This window comes from Schistocerca cancellata, chromosome 2, assembly GCF_023864275.1.
Source record: "Schistocerca cancellata isolate TAMUIC-IGC-003103 chromosome 2, iqSchCanc2.1, whole genome shotgun sequence".
NCBI lineage: Eukaryota > Metazoa > Arthropoda > Insecta > Orthoptera > Acrididae > Schistocerca > Schistocerca cancellata.
Genome location: NC_064627.1, coordinates 493,083,694 through 493,103,819, shown reverse-complemented (window position 1 = coordinate 493,103,819; position 20,126 = coordinate 493,083,694). Strand labels below are relative to the sequence as shown.

The 20,126-nt window shown below is 38.1% G+C and overlaps 1 protein-coding gene across 2 annotated transcripts in view; it reads right to left on the bottom strand.

Moving 5' to 3' along the window:
- LOC126162014 (developmentally-regulated GTP-binding protein 2) overlaps positions 1 to 17,354 on the bottom strand; it is a 140,723-nt gene extending 123,369 nt beyond the window's left edge. The window contains exons 1-3 of one of the 2 annotated variants that reach the window (XM_049918236.1): positions 17,194 to 17,354; positions 11,608 to 11,765; positions 4,840 to 5,010 (exon numbers count right to left, since the gene is read on the bottom strand). In XM_049918236.1, the coding sequence (XP_049774193.1) occupies positions 4,840 to 5,010; positions 11,608 to 11,765; positions 17,194 to 17,257 (393 nt within the window). In that variant the 5' untranslated portion in view covers positions 17,258 to 17,354. The remainder of the gene's footprint in view (positions 1 to 4,839; positions 5,011 to 11,607; positions 11,766 to 17,193) is intronic. The other variant, XM_049918235.1, reaches the window with a different exon arrangement.
- Between the last annotated feature and the right edge of the window lie 2,772 nt (positions 17,355 to 20,126).

Genomic DNA, 20,126 nt, shown 5'->3' with positions numbered 1-20,126 from the left:
AAAAATCAGAAGTATGCAGGATATGGAAAGCTGAAGTTTGGCGTTAATTTGGGTGCACCAACTTACCCCTCTTCATTATACTGGCAAAACTTTGCAATTAAATGGTTCTCTTCTCATTGCCATCATGCTATCTAGGCCTAAATCCTAGAGAACTGGTCTGATGACGCAGCTTCGTGCAAGTCTTTTGACATTTTGCTACTACAGCATCTTGCAACACAATTTTGCTACTTTTATACCCAAGCATGTTTTATGTTGAGAGCCCAAGGTTGAGTGTCCCTCCTTCCAGACCTTTCCAACAGAGAAAAATTGAGGCAGCCTCTGGGAATCGAACCTGGGAGCTCAGCACTACTAGCCAAGAATGGTCATCACTAAACCACATAGCCAGTTTGCTTTTGGTGCTGTGACATAAGCTTTTACTGCTGTGACATTTGAAAACTTCAAAGCCATGTTTTGAACACAGAATCAGCATTACATCCGCAATTGAAACAGTAAATTACAAATCAACAGACAAGAAAATAGTAACAGGCATTGAACAGCCTAAAATGAGCAATGAAAAGGAAAAATAAGAGGCCCAAAGTAAGAACCAACACATTAGTGCAAACAGACTTTGCAAATGCAGCTGGTGTTCCAGATGGCTATAGCTACTGTGTTGCCAGCTCTAGCCAAAATTTTTGCAGTGATAATAGCCTCTAATTCGTTTCCTCAGATTTCGAGAATTTCTGTAAACTCAGTGATAAGCAACACCTGACCATTGCATTGTTCCAAACAGTGCTGACAAGTTTCCTCATAACATATAAATCCATCCTCTTAGTGAGTGCAGCCATGCAGAGTTACTGCTTGTATGCAGGCATCTCATTATCCAGCAAGGGGAACTGGTTAGCTGGAAAAGGGTGGCAGCATCGTCATGTTTACCCCAGAGAAGCAGGGAGGAGAGATAGCAACACTACACTGCTCTTAGAAGTTGAATTTTGTCACATGCTATGCATCTGTACATGCCACACAGTGAACTGCCTATTAATAACAATGGCAGAAAAAGGGTGTAAACCATATTTGGTTCAAATGGCTCTGAGCACTATGGGACTCAACTGCTGTGGTCATAAGTCCCCTAGAACTTAGAACTACTTAAACCTAACTAACCTAAGGACAGCACACAACACCCAGCCATCACGAGGCAGAGAAAATCCCTGACCCCGCCGGGAATCGAACCCGGGAACCCGGGCGTGGGAAGCGAGAACGCTACCGCACGACCACGAGATGCGGGCTGTAAACCATATTTCACATTGTCTACTCATAAAGCTACACTGGCAGTATCCTACCTTCCCTTGTGAAGTTACGACTGTCCGCAGCTGTGTCTGTTGTTTGTCATCTGTTCTATTAGTCACAACTGATAACGTTGACTATTTTTATTATATTTTCATTTTTCTTATGTGCTAAAGTATCTCTCTCCTCCAGAATCATCAAACAAATTTTTGGTTTGATACATGGTCTTTCTATTCTTCTAATGCTGGGGTGCTCAACCTTTATAGGCTCAAGATCTAGTACATGCAATTTAGTCCATTTAGAGATCTACCAACTTAAAAAATCATAGAACAATGAAGCCCATAAAACATAGCCAAAATAACCATTTTAAATACACAAACTACATAAAAGGTAATTTTCTATCGATCAAAAGTTGCAGGTCTAATAAGGTATTACAATTATGAAAAAAATTAAAATATACACCATCATAAATGTTGAAAAAGTTTAGTGAGCTGCTTGGTTTTGCATATTACTGGCAAGATTATTATAATCTGGTGAGTAATTTGTCAGAGCCAATCTTACACAGTCTAAAACATGAGGATCAGTCAATTTATTTCTACATTTATAATTCACTGTGAGCATCACTGAATACATTGCCTCACACAGACAAGTTGATTCCACTTTTACAATGTTAAGGAAGATTTTTACACTCATTAATTTCCAAAAGTTATCTTCACTGTATTCTCATTGGAAGAAAGTGTCCTTTTGAAATTGAATTATTTCCTCTTGATGTTCAGTCTCACTACACGAAGAGTACTCATTTTATATGAAATATCTCCCAGTTTTTGGAAAGGTTTAGCTATGACTGGTTGTACAGATTCTGTAGTATTGAGATATGAAAATTGGTTTTCAAACTCTGTTTCACTGCTGTCACATTGGCTGTATACTTCTTTGCAGCTACTTAAACCAATGATGTTTGTTGATGCGACAGTTCTGACAGTATTTGAGGAAAGTGTTCCACATGTAATTACAGTTTGTGAGCAACAGTTGTCTCACCATGCAGGAGAAAAGACTGTTGGATGGCACAAACATTATAGGCAATGAAATACAGATGAACACAAAAGTGGAGACAGTGTTGTCAGGTTTAGCTTCTACAAACACTGTGCAAAACACTCATTGTCAAAAACTTGTCTTTTACAAAGAAAGCTCATTTAAAAAGATTTCAGACAAAGGTTTTGAAATATCAACTTATAGCACCACAGCAGTCAACTGGTTGATTGCAATTTATGGTTTGAGTAACCCTGTTCTAATGTCACAGCAGCAAATGCAAACTAACAGCACAATTAGTTAGCGTTTTCGGCTACTAATGCTAAGATCCTGAGTAGAGTCCAGGTGACCATCTCAAAATTTTCTTTAGCGAAAGGGAGGAGGACTCTTCAGCCTTGTGATGCCACTTGAAAAGCTGCTTGAATGTAAAAGTAGTGTAATTGACATGCAAGTTGCCAAAGCAACAGTATGTAGAAAGGCTTGCACCTGGCTAGATGACAAGATGTGCACGTTGTTGAGGTTGGGGCATGACACTACTGTGGTGGTGGAATTGGCAATTCCTAAATCAAGAGAAGGTGCTGCTTACTCACCTGGATGTGGGTTGTACAGGTTATGGGGACTGGAACTCCTCAGCGAGCCATTAATGAAGCATCCCTATTCACATAGTCCTTTCTTCACTTTAATGTAGAGAGAGGATTGCAGAAGACAGGAAGCAATTACCCCTTTACGATGGCAGTGGTAGCTGGTGAGCTAGGAGCTGAGATGAGATGAGGACTGTCAGCTATGAAAACGGCTCATTTTAGCAGAGGTGGTGTTGGCATCAGTGAACCTCCTACAGTGTATGCCAGGCGCAGCTCCTGGTGGCCTGACTAAATGGTGGTCGCTGCATATCTCAGTGGGACAGACAGTGATAACCAGTAACATCCAGCATTGCTAAAGTCAAAGGCACATGCGTACACTGGGTGGTGACCAGCAATAGTAAAGGCCCTCAGGAACCAGTGAACAGCAACAGCGGGACCAGGCAGCCCATAGCCAACACTCAAACATGCAACCCACCAGGGATATATTCACCAACAGGACATAGTCACCTAGCAGGTGACCTAACATTGTGAATGCGTTAAGTCATCTGCACACAGACCCTTATACTTGAAAGATTTCAAATAAGTTCAACAGGATTTAGGTCTAGACAGTTTGGTCACAGTAGCAAGGGAACCTTTCCTTGCAAGGTTTATGTTCCTTAAAGTCAAAAGTTTGGCTACCCTTGCCCCCTGTATTTTTAATTTGCTCTGCATGAAAATCCAAAGCTTTCCTGTTATAGACAAAGAAGAGATGAGAACACAAAAAGGGAACTCTGCATTCACAACAATTATGCCTAAGCCAACATTGTGGATGAATGAGTCTGCAGCATCATTAGGAGAAAGCCTGGTTGTGGCCAATACTGTCGCCTCACACTAGTTAATGGGGTGGCGGGGGGAAGGGGAGGATTTGATATCCTCCAATGGGCAATGTCTCTCGTCCACATCGCAAAATGTAGTGGATGGCACAGCAGGCCACTATCAGTCCACTGTTTGTAAAGCTTACACATCAAATACATCTTATTAAATCAATCCTGCAATGTTTCTTGATTTCCCTTTGTTTACAAATAGTCTACATTATTGGGAAAAGATAGATTGCTACTCACTGTACAGATGAACCGCTGAGTTGCAGACAGGCGCAACAAGAAGTCTGTTATATATCGTACCTTTCGGCCAAAGCCTTCTTCAGCAAAGAAAACACATACACATTCACACAAGCAAGCACACACGACCACTACCACCAGCAGCTATGGTCTGAGTTACTGGTGCTAACAGTGATGTGTGCGTGAGATGTGCTTGCTGGTGTGAATGCTCTCTCATTCTAAAGCTCACTATCAACATGGCTTCAATTTTTAGTTGTATGTTCGTAACATTTGTTCGATCTTAACATTGTTAACTGAACTGATTAAGAGATTGACAAGTGCACAGCTTTTATCCTAAGCCACTTGTGTTGTATCCTGCGGGTTACTAAGTTGGCAACCATAAATTTTCAAGTATAATTTGCAGCATCAGAATATTTTTCCACAATTTTGTGGTCCACGATGATGCTGAGTACTTCAATGTGGTCAGAAACATACACCTGTAGCCTAGACTCATAATTTCTGTGCAAAATTTTAATTTCTACAAGAAGCTATCATTTTAATTTCTTGCTTTTAAGTTTTCACTTTTGTAATGTACAGCCATTTCATAAATCTAACTGAAATACATTGTAATGAAGGGTACACTTATCACACTTTACCAAAATTTATCATCAAAACATGGCTTGTTTTTCACTGAACACAGAAATGTGCGTATAAATAATACCAGGACTTTGAAAATTAAAAAAAAGAAAATAAAAATAAAAATTTATGTAGTTTTATGAAATTGAAATAAACTATCACAGGTGCATCAGCATCCAGCAAAAACTGGTAAAAATTTAATATTAAAAGAAAAGAAGTAAAAATATGTAAGACACAGAAAAGAAAATTTGTATTCTCACCTGCCGTCCTCTTCCTTTGCCTTGTGAAGCTCCTTCTATGATACCTGGCAAATCCAGGAGTTGGATGTTTGCACCTTTGTATTCAATAACTCCAGGTATACAAGTAAGAGTTGTGAATTCATACGAAGCAGTTTCACTCTGTGTAGTTGTTAGTGTGCTGAGAAGAGTAGACTGAAAGTTTACAAAGAAGGCGAGAATGTAATGGATGGCAAAAGACAAATTTAGGAATATTATTGTTTAGGATTAATATGCTCAACCTTACATGCTAATTATGCTTATCCATTACGGATATTTTAGAACCGTGACTATATATTAATGTAAATAAATTATACACAACTGCAACCAGTCACTTTTTCATTAATAATGCTTTATTACATTAACCGGTTTTCGAACCCTTTCAGGTTCATCTTCAGATGATTTCGGCAGAATCCGGGAAGTTACATCATTACTGGTAGTAGCATAATGCTGGGTGCTGGTTTGCGACAGTATAGGCGGCTTTTTTCGTATCTGTCTGCCTCCATTTTGATGTCCAGAACACTTGAACACGAACTATATTAGTTCACACTTTAACAGTTGTAAAGCGCATGCTGGATGCTGGTAAAGTGTCACTGTTAAAGTGTGAACTAATATAGTTCGTGTGAAAGTGTTCTGGACATCAAAATGGAGGCAGACAGATACGAAAAAAGCCGCCTATACTGTCGCAAACCAGCACCCAGCATTATGCTACTACCAGTAATGATGTAACTTCCCGGATTCTGCCGAAATCATCTGAAGATGAACCTGAAAGGGTTCGAAAACCGGTTAATGTAATAAAGCATTATTAATGAAAAAGTGACTGGTTGCAGTTGTGTATAATTTATTTACATTACATGCTAATGTCACATAAACAGCTATTTCTTCTGAGCAATAAAAATGTAGCACCCATACATCTTTTTAAAACTGATTTCTTTGAACTGAGGTAAATGGCTTTTACAAATGATTATCATATTTACATGCTGATATAATTTAAAAATGAGGAAGTGATACGCTATGTAGAAATAACATATGAAGGTCATGAAATTAACCACTGAAAATGAAGATTATCGGTATTCATTTGTAGAATTTGATTTAAACTTTCTTCGTAATACTTGTGAAAACTAAAAAACTGGATGCTGTGTTTCAAGCCAGTTTACAGAGCATTCAACATAGTAACTGATTTTTATATATGAGTATATGCTATTTCTATATGAGTATAGACGTAAAAAAAAAAATTACTTAAATGTCAAATCTGAATTTGAAAAACATTCTATAAGGCTAATATGAAATTGTTCTTGAAACAGACTGAATTAAATGTGACATCTGCTTTAGGATATTTAATCACCAGTTTTCTGAAACATCAGTATTTATATGTAAAGAATTCCTACCTTCACAGCAATACTGTGTTTTTGAAAACTGCATATGACTGTAGCCAAGAAAATGCGCATTGGGCCACTCTGTGCCAAGTGGTCTAATATCGAGAAATGTTCCCACATGACCATCATGGATTTTGATGAAATTTTGTATGAACATTCACACATGTTCTCAATGAATACTGGTAAAGTTTCAGTTTCATAAATTCAATACTTGCAGAGATATAGTCACTTGTTTGAAACTATAACACAGCTTCCAATAGTGCATCCTTGAATTTTCAGCAACTTTGAGATGAGATATCTCTGTAAGTATTTGCATGAAAGAAACAAAACTTGGCCATCTTATACAACTTTCAGAGCTCTTTAAAGTAAAATATTAAGAAAAGGATTTCTGAGCAATTTTCATATAGATAATTTGAAGCAAAGTTGGGCGAAAAAATAGCTGTTTAAAAAAAATGCGAACTTTAGTTTTTTGTATCTCCAAAAGTAATTGTGGGTTGTACATGAAACTTTGCACACCATAACTCACCAACACAAGGTCTTAGAATATAAAATTTCATTCTCCTATTGCTTTCCATTATTTCACAAATCTAGGATGAAGTTGACAATTTTTCAAAAAGTGCTAAAAATGGGTATTTTTAGTCAAATTTTTCAAAAAAGTGTTTTCTCCAAACTTTTCTAAACTATGGTCATTAGAAAGAGCATATTCTAAACTATCTAGAAAAGTGGATTTGGTTTTGCAATGCAAGCATATAAGGCCCTAAAAAGTATCATCATCAAAGAGGCGCACTGGAAGTTTGAACACATTATTCTGGGACTCAAATTAAACCTGAAACCTTTTATTATGTCTAATAAATGTTTATTAGTGCCTTGAATAATTGAAATAAAAAGATCTGGTAAATAGGCAATGAGACTGTCAGAAAAACTTGAAAACTATGAGAAGTAGCCATTCTGCTTTTATCGTAAGTGTTCATCTGCATAAAATGTTGATTAAACATCTAAGAGTTTTAATTTTGTATTTAATCACACTTAAATGTAGCCTACCACCTTGGTAAATACATAACCACTAGTTTCACAGAGAAAATTCACAAGATTCACTGTTTATAGAAAATATAATGGCTACAATTACTTTAACAATCAGATTGTTTCATTATTGTGAGCCTTGTTTGAACAATCAGTATTCCAGTGGTGTGTTTGCAACATACTGAGTGGGTTCTCTTGACTGAGTGTGGCTTGTTAAGTGATTCGTAAGACCATCAAAGTTTGTAATCCAACTTACAAAAATTGTTTTGATTGTGTCTTTTATAGCATAAATCTCTTATTAGATTTTTTCATTGGTATTATACAATGTGTATATTTTCATTCAGTAGCAATTTGTCTGAAATTTAAGCAGATTATAATTTGCACTTAGAGGCTAAATACATTATTTAGTTACTGATTGGAGATGGATGCAGAAGGGAACAGCAGCAAGGAGATAGTGGAACAAAGTGTCATGTCACGTTCTTTGCCAAAAAAGCTGCTTTAAAATGGTTTGCGGATTTTAGTGATGAGAAAAAAAGAGTTGTTGGTCCAACGTTCTGAAGCAAAGTTGGACAAATACCTCTCAAGTTCGCCTACACCATGAAGCCTTGTTATTCACACAATATGAGAGGTTACAAAAAAAAAAAAAAAAATGCTTCAATCCCTTTGGGAAGGTGAATCATAAAGTTAAGGGAGAGATTCGCACTCTTGATACTGAAACAGCTAATAAGGCTTCTGATATGTTGAAGAAGCAACTTGTTAATAACAAAGCCAGGTCAGAAAATTTGTCCGGCATGCAGGACTACCTTAAATAAACACTTGGACGAAGCTTTATCAGCCTCATCATCACATTCTGATGAGGAATTTACACCAAAAGAAGAATTAAATAGTAGGTTATTGTCTATCGGTATTTCACCCCTGAAGAGAACAGTAAGCTACAGAGATAAGCCCCAATATGTGAAGAAGAAAATTCAAAAGGCTCAAAATGTGATTAAAAACAGAATTTAAATGCAATGGGAGTAAACCAACAAACTGAAGATGCTAGTGAAATTAAGGAATGTGGAAACTATGCCGACTATGCACATTTGCTGACTGAACTGAAAGCCAAGATGCAGAATGCAATTCATAAAGAACAGATGCAAATTTTAATCTTGGCACCTGTAAGTTGGACAGTTAGACAAACAGCAGCTCAGTTCGGCGTGTCCGAAAGAATGGTGAAGAATGCTCGGAAACTTAAGGCAAAGAAGGGCATTCTGTCACTTCCCGAAAATAGGCAAAGCAGGAAATTACCAGCAGAAGTTGCTAGTAGAGTGCGAAATTTTTTTGAAGATGATGAGTATAGTAGGGTGTGCCCTGGAAAAAAGATAGTATTTCAGTTAGACTTTTAGATAGAAAGTCATACATGCCGAAAAGATTGTTACTTTGCAATTTACGGGAAATGTATGTTATCTATAAGAATATAAATGGTCCACAAATAGGGTTCTCAAAGTTTTGTGAAGTTAGACCCAAATGGTGTATAACAGTAGGATCAGCTGGAATGCATGCAGTTTGCACCTGTGCAATTCACCAAAATGTTAAGCTTATGCTTAGCGGAGCTGGTATACATGAAAATTATAAGGATATTCTCAGCAAAGCAGTTTGAACTCTACACAGTGCATGCTACATCGCTGTGAAAGGTGTCCTGGGCCCGAAGCTATAGCATCTGAAATTGCCAGCTATTTCCTAGATCACGAGCCACAGGAAGTTATTGTGTTTAAGCAATGGATACATACTGATCGGGCCACAATGGACACGAAGCAAATGGTAGTGGATGAATTTATTGAAGATGTAAAAAATAAAATATGGAGTCTGTCATGCCATCATTACAATGCCAAGCATTAAAGCTTGCATCTTAAAGGCCTTAAATGTCATCTGAAAGACGAAGAGCTTGTTGTCCTAATGGATTTTGCAGAAAATTATTCTTTTATCATTCAGGATGCTGTGCAAGGCTTCCACTGGGACAATAGTCAAACAACAATTCATCCATTTGTTATCTACTTTCATCAAAATGGGAAAGTAGAATCTTTAAGTTTTTGCATTATCAGTGATTGTTTGCAGCATGACACTATTACAGTTCACGTTTTTATCAAGGAGCTCATCAAATATATAAAAGCACGGTTTGCACAGATATCCCACATTCATTATTTCAGTGATGGCTCCAGTGCTCAATATAAAAATTTCAAAAATTTCCTAAATTTGTGCTATCATAAGAGTGAATTTGGAAGGACAGCCGAATGGAATTTTTTTCCTACTAGTCACGGGAAATCACCTTGTGATGGGATTGGAGGTACAACAAAGCAGTTAGCAGCAAGAGCAAGCTTGCAACGGCCACATAATGGACAAATTCTTACTCCCCTAGATCTGTTTCACTTCCGTTCTGAAAACATTAATGGAATTAAATTTGTTTTCGTCAGTAAAGATGAAATTGAAAAAAATATTGTGTCACAAGAAGAGAGGTTTAAACTTGGACAAACTGTAGCAGGCACTAGAGAAAATCATCACTTTTTACCTATTGATGAAACAACAATTCAGGTCAGCAGAGTTTCAAATGATTGTTCACCTTTTCTAGCTGAAATGGGTCACAGTAATGAAGGAGGCATATTAATGTCTGCTCTCCAACCAGGACAATATGTTGCATGCATCTATGAAAACGTGTGGTGGATTGGGAATATCTGTGACAGCTCCACAGAGCAAAGGGATGCATTAATAAACTTTATGCACCCACATGGTACAGCAAATTCATTTTATTGGCCACCAAGAAGTGACAAGTGATGGGTTCCGGAAAACCACATTATTGCAGTTATTCCAGCTCCATCAGTAAATTCATCTGGTCAGCAATACACCATTCCTCTTGATATTCATCAGAAAATTAATGTAGCATATCAAAAATTGAAACAGGTTAGAGGAAACAATCTAAGGAACCCAAGAGTGCCTTCTAATTTTACTCAGGGCACTTAAATAATTTTACTATCAGGCTTGGGAACCTGTGTAAAGAAACCATTATCAGGCTTGGGATCCTGTGGTAAAGAAACCCACCCGTGACTGTTGTTGCTAAGCTATCGGGCGTGGCCCTTATTGCAATGGGAATGCTGGTTTTCTCATGTGAAATGAAACTCGCAGTGGTTAAGTCACCATGGACCATAGCAACTCATTTATACACTTCTTTTCCATCAGTAAGCTGGTGGTGTTCATTAAACAGGCAACTAATAATTAGATGATCAAGCAAATAAATTTTACAATTTACATTCATTCTTAATAATAATTGTGTGTGTGTGTGTGTGTGTGTGTGTGTGTGTGTGTGTGTGTGTGTGTGTGTGAGAGAGAGAGAGAGAGAGAGAGAGAGAGAGAGAGAGAGAGAGAGAGAGAGAGAGAGAGAGAGGGAGGGAGGGAGGGAGGGGGGTGTGGCAATTAAGAAATAACATTGTTTCTATTTTTATTCTTTTGCTATTCAGACTTAAGCTAGGTCCTATTCATCAGGACTTCTTATTTCACTTATCCCAGACATTAATAAACATGTATAAGGCAAAATAAAAGATTTCAAGTGTAATTTGAGTGCCATAAACGTGTGTTCAAACTTCCAGTGCACCTCTTTGATGATACTTTTTAGGGCCTTATATGCATGCATTGCAAAACCAAATCCACTTTTCTCGATAGTTTAGAATATGTTCTTTCTAATGACCATAGTTTAGAAGAGTTTGGAAAAAACACTTTTTTGAAAAATTTGACTAAAAATACCCATTTTTAGCACTTTTTGAAAAATCATCAACTTTACCCTAGATTTGTGAAATAATGGAAAGCAATAGGAGAATGAAATTTTATATTCTAAGACCATGTGTTGGTGAGTTATGGTTTGCAAAGTTTCATGTACATCCCACAATTTCTTTTGGAGATATAAAAAACTAAAGCTCACATTTTTTTTTAAACAGCTTTTTTTTTGCCCAACTATGCTTCAAATTATCTATATGAAAATTGCTCAGAAATCTGTTTCTTAATATTTTACTTTAAACAGCTCTAAAAGTTATATAAGATGGCCAAGTTTTGTTTCTTTCATGCAAATACTTACAGAGAGATCTCATCTCAAAGTTGCTGAAAATTTAAGGACACACTATAGAAAGCTGTGCTATGGTCTTAAACAAGTGACTGTACCTCTGAAAAGTATTGAATTTCTGAAACTGAAACTTTACCAGTGTTCATTGAGAACATGTGTGAATGTTCATACAAAATTTCATCAAAATCCATGAGGGTCGTGTGGGAGCCCCTACACCACTTGGCATGGAATGACCCCATTGTATTATTTACTTGGAAGTAAAAATTTACTTACCTTTCCAACTGAAGGGAATCCTATCAAGGCAACACGAGCATCGCCCGATTTTAATACATCGAAACCTTCACCTTTCTCTGATTTTTTTGGTGGTTCAAGAAGTTGTGACCTGTATTTAGCTAGTTTCGCTTTCAGCAAACCAAGATGATATTCAGTTGCTGTGTGGAATGAATGTGTTGATTGATCAAATTCTTTGCAATAAGAATATTAATCTAAAGAAAGCTAACTCAGACAGTTATAACTCCAAAAAGAATACATGCAGGTTTATTTATTTTAGTGAATGTGTGTACTATAATCATACAGTGATAAACTTGCTTTAGGTATGGAATATGTCAAGATTACTGTTGCAAATATCTAGTTGTTCATCACATATAAAACACTTAAATTATCAATGAAGATATTAATGTACTAGAAACACAAAAATAAGTGATTGCCAGATTTGCATTGAATAAGGAATGATATGTTCAGTTTTGTCACATTAAGGTAACAAGTATCATTTATACATAGACCCCACATGACAATAACATTATAGACATAACATGTAAATTGAAAATTGAGAAACTGATATCTGTTGAAGAAAAGTACATACATAGTCCCGTAGTCTGTTAAATATGTGACAATAGCCACCACATATACATACATCAATTCCAATCTCTACGACCAACTACAAATGAAATATCCGATGTCAACGTTCATTGTCAATGACTTAAGTTAACAGCCTCCAAGTTTTTTGTGGCTAAATCTACACACAAAACTTTCTCAGAGCTCAAATTGCGCCATAAACCCCAACAATTAGTAAAAAGCAGGAATGATAAAGGCACGAGTACCTTCAAAAGCTAGCAATTCAACTCAAACAATATGTGGTGTAAACATTGAGAAAATTGTATGCATAAAACTGAGCTTTATTTCTGCCGCTTCAAATGTGGACAGTGTCTCACAAGCAAATTTTTATTTGAAGAATGTAAACAGTGATCTCTTTCCAACATTTTAATGTAGTAAACTCAATGAAGGTCGATAAGTATGAGAGTTTATATGAAGTTGATAAACATTCCACCAACAGCACAGCTACAGTTAGAGTTTCCAAAAGTGACAAGGCCTGGAGGAAGAACAAGATGAAGTATTCAAAATTGTCTAGCCTATCTTGTACTTTTTCTTTTACTAGCTGGGAGACTCCATGACAATTCAACACCGCACCCAACCCAACTTACACAGATTTCTTTCAGATTTGATGCACCCAATGAACCACACAAGAGATGGAAAACTAGAACCATGCAGAGGTATACAAAATTTATGAAGAAAGTTACAGATCTGCGAAGTTTGGAAATTGTGTGAACTTTACTTGCACCTGTCTCAACATAAATGACTACAATTCTGCTGGTAATCCAGATACAGCAATGAAATTTGTATAAATGAAATGCTAAAGAGTGGAGCTTTACACTGATTTGCAACACTGAGGGATCCTATGAGTTTTCACATTCGAGGACACTGACCTCAATCTTCAACCTTGAATATCTCAAAACACCACAAGGCATTATGACCAAAAATTTATTTTGTCTATGTCACTATACTAACAAGCTGTGGTAAGCAGCTATGTATCTGGGTTTTCTCCAGGACTATGGACAATAGTAGTTACCATTATTCTGACACACTGGCGAAAATTTCCTGCTGTGGGCAGCCAATCAGAAAGCCTTTTATTTCAACCAATCATCAGTAGCTTGTTTCATGGATGCGGCTCATTTGAGAGACTGCAGTGGACATGTGCTATAAAGTAATATTCAGTAACAGTTTGTGACAAATAGCTTTCAAGTCAAAATTGTACTGTTGCAATCTTGGTCTTGGAATAGTACCGAAGAATTTGAAGTATGTTTAGGAGTGGATGGTAAAAGTGTCCTAACATATTGCTAGATAGAAAAATTTGCAGCAAATGTGCAAAGCAAATATCATGAAGCCCGTCAATTCCTGTCAGGTGTTGCCTCAGCTCTGCTAGGTACTTCCAGTGAAGATGTTAAGTGAAGATGAAACGACATCAGATCTGGCAGTGGATTCTTTAAGTACCAGCCTTCAGTTTTTAGGTGAATCTCCTGTAAAACAAATAATAAAAAAATAAAAATAAAATAAAAAAAGGCTTCAGTGCAAGAAAAAATACCCAAAGCAGTAATTTGAAATGGTTGCTTCAGTGTTGGAGCATACTAATGTGGCATAACTGGAAAAAGAAGTGTGTGGAAAAAAATGGAGGAGGAGAACTCAGCTAAGCTGAAAGATAAGTTTCATTACACAAAATGTATGTGTGACAAAATATAAATTTTGACAGTACTTCCAAAGAGGTGGAGTAGAAGGAAAACCATGAAAGAATTTTCCACTTCAGGTCACATAGTACAAGGAGCAAAGCAGTTAGCATACCATGGTATATTAGTGACACCAAATCCAAAACCAGGCAAGCCATTGTGGGGAAAAAAAAAAAAAAAAAAAAAAAAAAAAAAAACAGTTCAACGTGTGTTATCCATGTGATGCCAGGGAGAAAAGTCTGTGTGTCGGTGAAATAAAATGTAATTAGTGTGCATATGCAGAAGCATCTAGGGTTGCGCAATCTTAAGGAATTGTATGCATATTTCAAAGACACATACTAAGATGAGCGACTGGATTCTCAAAATTTTGTGAGTTGCTGCCAAAGCACTGTGTTCTTGCGTATGTCAGTGGGATCTATGCTTGTGTCACACATAACTGTAACTTAATGGTTGAAGGGTGTAAATTTAAAGAACTAACACAATGTGAAGAACACATGTTACCATTGCAAAAGCACTGTGTAGCATTTGTTACAAGTATGTTTCTTAGGTGCATGTCCCTATTGTATAAGTCTGACCCAAGACTACTTGATTACCTGTTGAACTGTTCAGTATGAACTGCACTGATGAAATTATGAGTACATACAAGTGTTGATTAACCACAGGCAGGGTACTTCTAGAGACTATAACAAAATCTACAGAAGAGTTCAGTGATTTTACAATAGCTCCTACAACACTCATACATCACCCAGCAGCAGTCACAGATCTTTAGAGTCACTAAAGACAAACTCAAAGTAAATGAATATCGCATTGCTCGTCATTTTGTAGACAACTGCCCCAGGATGAAGTATTGGAATTTCCCTCGAATAATATACAGGTTACAATTCACCAGTTTGTAGCTTCTTATAGACACATGAATGCTACCGAAGTACACCAGGTGTCTTGTGAAAATAACTGTCTTCAGCACGATACATACGTGTGTATTCTTTCCAGCGCAATAACACCAACTTCTTAAAAAGTCACTTTCAATTCCAAAGCACATTTACCACTTTATGGATGGATGTGCTGCCCAATTAAAAAAAACAGAAAGAATTTCATGAATCTGCCCTACTATCAGGAAGATTTTCAAGTGCATTATTTTGCTGCAGCACATTGCAAAGGACCTAATAATGTGGTTGCAGAGACTGTAAAGAAATTAGCCACACTTGCCACCTTCAAGCAACCACAAGAAAACCAATCACAACAGGTGTTTCAGTGGTGCAAAAAAAAAAAAAAAATTCCTTCATCTGTCTTCAACTATACATTGGTTTCCCATTATGATTAAGATATGGCCAAGATAAAGTAACATTTCAGGAGTACAAGTAAAATTCTAGGTACCCACAGGCTTGTATAATACCAACTAACCAGAGGCAGTAAAAACAAGGAGGTATGCAGCTTCTTTAGTGAGCAGTGACGAGTCAGTAACTGCTATGTGGAAGGAAATGCTGTTCATACACATATGTAGATATGTGCCTGTGGGTATGATAGTCATTGGTGGGTTACATATGTCTTACAAACTTATGAAGAGACAGAGTATAGGTCAGCTTCTTGCACCTACATGAACCATCACCATTGTTTGTGTTTCCTGCCTTTCCAGACACTTGTGTAATCAGAAGATGGAACATTCTCATTCTCACAAGATTGGATCCAGTGACACCTACTGGAAGCACATACACTCTCCCTGCATCAGATCTGGTGAACATTAACGATTTAATCAGAGACTTGTAAAACAAGATGTAACCACTTTTTATTGACTCTTCACTGAAACTACCCTGTAAATGGTCCAAATACCCCTACAATAATATAAACCATATTCTCTCTAATAATATGCAGGTTTCAATTCACCAGTTTGTAGCTTATTATAGAGACATTACTTACGAATTTTATTTTCTAATAATTTGTGTTTCATATTAATATGCTACCTTTTACTTTTTGATAATGTACTAATGATGACAAAATTAATTTTTGGGTTAGTGGCACACTAGAGCAACACAAAAAAATTATATGTATATTACTAGGCCCTTTGCTGCCTATAAAAATGAATGTGGAGTGTTTTGATATATTCAAGGTCAATGACCTTGAATATGAAAATTCTTGAAAAATCTGCTATGTTGCATATTGATGTAAAGCTCTACTACTTAGTGTTCAATGATACAAGGTTCATTACTGCTTCATTACTGCATCTCGATTTGAACCACACTTACAGCCATTTATGTTGAGGTAGATGCACGTAAATTTAACACAATTTCTAAACTTTGCAGGCCTGTAACTTCCTTCATAATTGTCATATACTTGTGAAAATTGGTAGTTTTCAATCTCTTATCTCAATCATTGCATGCACCAAATTTGAAAGAAATCTAAGACAGTCAGGTTCAAAATATTACTTTTCCGTATTGAACTGATGTGGAAAGAACCAGCAACAGTTACATGAATTTCTTGTCAAGCCACAAAGCGACCAAGGACTCTTGACACTTCCCATCACTAATGTTAGCTACAGGGAGTGTAGAAAATCTGGTATTTCCATCACTGTCAGTGCCCATGAAGTTGCAGAGTGACAAGCTAACACCAAAACATTTCCATAATACAGACCAAGACACAAAGTATTATGATTTTTGAGATCAAAGATTTGCTGAGATTATGCCTGAAGGAAACCACGGAAAACCTAAATCAGGATGGCCGGACGTGGGATTGAACAGTCATCCTCTCAAACGCGATTCCAGTGTGCTAACCCCTGTGGTGCATTTCCCGGTTTTACTATTGTGCCACAGCATTTAAAGTCTGAGAGACTTTTTTACCCACTAAGGAGTGATAAAGTAGCACGTAAATTAAGTCACAAACATCATTCACTGTCCAAGTGTATACAGTAACACGAAATTCAGCGTACGATACCTGATGATAAGATCATACAATATCATATGTTCTAATAGACACCTACGGATGAAAAGTAATTAACAGTACTGAAAATGTAAGCAATCAAACCTTTATTCTGAGCAAACGTGGCTTTTAATTTGGTAACATCAGAAAGTAACATAAGAATGATATAAATTTAGAACTAAACTGAGAAATTTATTCCAGCACAATTTTTCGAATATGACAATTCAGTACCGGTAATGTGATCTTAGTGATCTTGTTCTACCTGTAGAAGCAAAATATAAAACTGAAAACTGACTTCCACCGCGAAATATTTGTAGCTGACGTTGATCGTATTGGAGGAAATCTATTTAATATCCAAATGACAATAACCATGCCATAACCAAAAAATTACCTTTGTTTTTTTGGGTTCTGGCGATTTCTTTCTCAATTTCCGATATCTTTTCCAAAATACCCATGTTGTACACCCGTGTCACTAACCACACTAGTTTATTTACCACCACACCATCTACATCGCAATGTGTACCTTCCAAAGATATGACTTCTGAAGTTTGTTTTTATTCTTCAAATATACATAGATTTTATTTCGCTGGTCAGAGGTGTTTCGGCGGATCTGTTTTTTTTTTTTATTTTTTTATTTATTGCCGGTTATTCAAGATGGCAACTGCGGACAAAATTTCACATAATATACATGGAGATATGAAGAACATGAGAAACATGTCTGATATGATAAAAACGGTTATTTAAGTAATTTATTTGTTTATGGATGATGACCGTGGGGGGGGGGGGAGGGGATTCTAGACAAGTGTTTACATTAAGTACACAGCCAAGTCGAGGTCTGAAATCCAGTCAGAAGCTTTTGCAGACACTGCACAGATCTTCTATTGTCCCTTAGAAAGTTCTGAAGTAATATTCAAATGTTACAGTAGTTTGTTGCTCTTCGTCGCAGTTATGCTGAGGAAAGGGCTTCCATTCTCATTGGTGCAGCAGTGCTCCACCTCTGCCCCAGCCAGATCTGATCCGATTCAGTGTGCACCAGCGTTGTTGAGACAGTTACCTACCTTTTTTTTTTTATTCTATTCATTTCCGCTCCTTAAGGAGGAGGAGGAGATTAGTGTTTAACGTCCCGTCGACAACGAGGTCATTAGAGACGGAGCACAAGCTCGAGTGAGGGAAGGATGGGGAAGGAAATCGGCCGTGCCCTTTCAAAGGAACCATCCCGGCATTTGCCTGAAGTGATTTAGGGAAATCACGGAAAACCTAAATCAGGATGACCGGAGACGGGATTGAACCGTCGTCCGCTCCTTAAGGGAGGCGGATGGGCCGCTGGAGAGCTTGTTGCTCTATTGGGGCCAGAGATGAGGTATTAAATTTTTCTTTTCTTTCTTTATTTTGTACTTATTGCTAACTTACATACTAAATACAGTTTTCCTATAATAGTGTTTGGCAATATACAATTGTTTTGTTATCTTAAAGACTAATTACAATTTTTATAATTTTTCAAGCAGTGGAAGTGGATATAGATTTAGAAATGGTGCTAAAACTAGAAATGAAATTAAAAAACAAAAATACAAAAGTACAAAAGTAAGGGCGACAGTGGAGGCGGGTATATGTGCCGTTTTGTTGCTTTCGATTAGGTAGGGTTTATGGTGGCAGGCGGTCGGGGTTCAATGCTTGGAGGTGGGGGGGGGGGGGGGGTAGGAGTGTCATTGTTCTGTATGTGTAATTGTCTTGCGTGTTCGTGTTGGTGTATAGTGTCAGGGACGGTATGGAGGGTGTTGTTTATGATAGTTCTAGGTGGGTAGGTGTATTTGTGTTTGGGTTTGTTTCTGTGTCTGGTTCTGTGGGTGTATATTGTGTGTAGGTCAGGTCGGGAGGTGAGGGTGGTTTTCCCATAGCGGGCTCTCAGGATGGCTAATCTTGTTTGAACGGGGGTGACTTTTGCTTCCTCAAAGACCTCTTGTCTGGGGGTGGAGGGAGGGAGTCGTAGGATGCTGCGAAGTATTCGTCTTTCGGTGCGGAAGATTCTTTCTGCTTGGGTCTTGGAGGTGCTGCCGCGTATTCAAATAGTGGGCAGACGAATGTTTTGTAAGTGTTTACAGCTGTCTTGTCATTGCAGCCTGTAAATTTGCCTTGTACCTGTCGTATGAGGTGTTGTCGTTGGTGGACTTTACTCAGGGTCTCTTTGATGTGGTTGCTCAGGTTGAGGTACTTGTCGAGGTGGACGCCTAGGTATTTTGCGTTGGAGGAGGGGAGGAGCTGGGTGCCCCACAGCGTGAGGGAGATGTGGTCCGGATTTTGGTTTGTCTTTTTGTGGATGTTGCGATGTTTGAATAGGATGAGTTGGGTTTTGGTGGGGTTGGGTTTGATGCGCCATTGTCGCATCCAGCCTTCAAGTTTTGTCAGGTAGGTCGCTGTCTGGTTGTTGATGGTGTTTATCGAGGGTCCTGAGTTCCAGTATGCCGTGTCGTCTGCGTATAATTGGAGTTGTTCAGTGGTTCTTGTCGGGGTGGGGATGTCAATGGTGTACAGGGAGTAGAGCAGGGGGGAGATAATCCCACCCTGAGCTACTCCTGCTTCGGGGCGGAAAGGGGATGAGGTGGTTTGGTTGATGTGGATTTGGCAGCGTCTGTCGTTTAATAGGGTTTTGATTAGTCGTACTGTCTGCGGTGGGAAGCCTGTCTTAAGCAGCTTGTATAAAAGTCCGTCATGCCAGATTTTGTCGAATGCCCGCTCGATGTCCAGAAATACAGCGAGTGTGCACTGTCCAAGGTTCTGGTGTCTTGTTATGTCTGAAGTGAGTCGGAGAAGGGGATCATTGGTGGAGTGGAGTTTTCGGAAGCCGGACTGGAGGTGAGGGATGAGTTGGAGTTTGTCAGTAAAGTGTGTGAGTCTGTCTGTAATTATTCTTTCGAAGGTCTTGCGCAGGACGTCAAGGAGGGATATGGGGCGATAGGATTTGGGGTCTGATTTGGGTTTGCCTGGTTTGGGGATCATGACGACTTTGGCGGAATTCCACGCTGTGGGGATGGTGTTGTGGGAGAGGCAGAAGTTGAAAAGGAGGGATAGGAGGGGGATGATGGTGTTGAGGGGGCAGTTGTGGAGGTGTAGACGCTGTATCCCGTTCTCGCCAGGGGCTGAGTTTCTGCCTGAGAAGATGGCCTTTTTAATTTCTCTCTCGGTAATTACATTCTGCAGTATAATTTCTTCTTCTGTGGGGGCGGTGGGGGAGACGAGTAGCAGGGGGAGTTCTGTGGTGACTGTATGGTGGAATGGTTCGATAAATAGGGGGTCCTGTGGGAATTTGTGGGTGTCTTCTAGGATGGT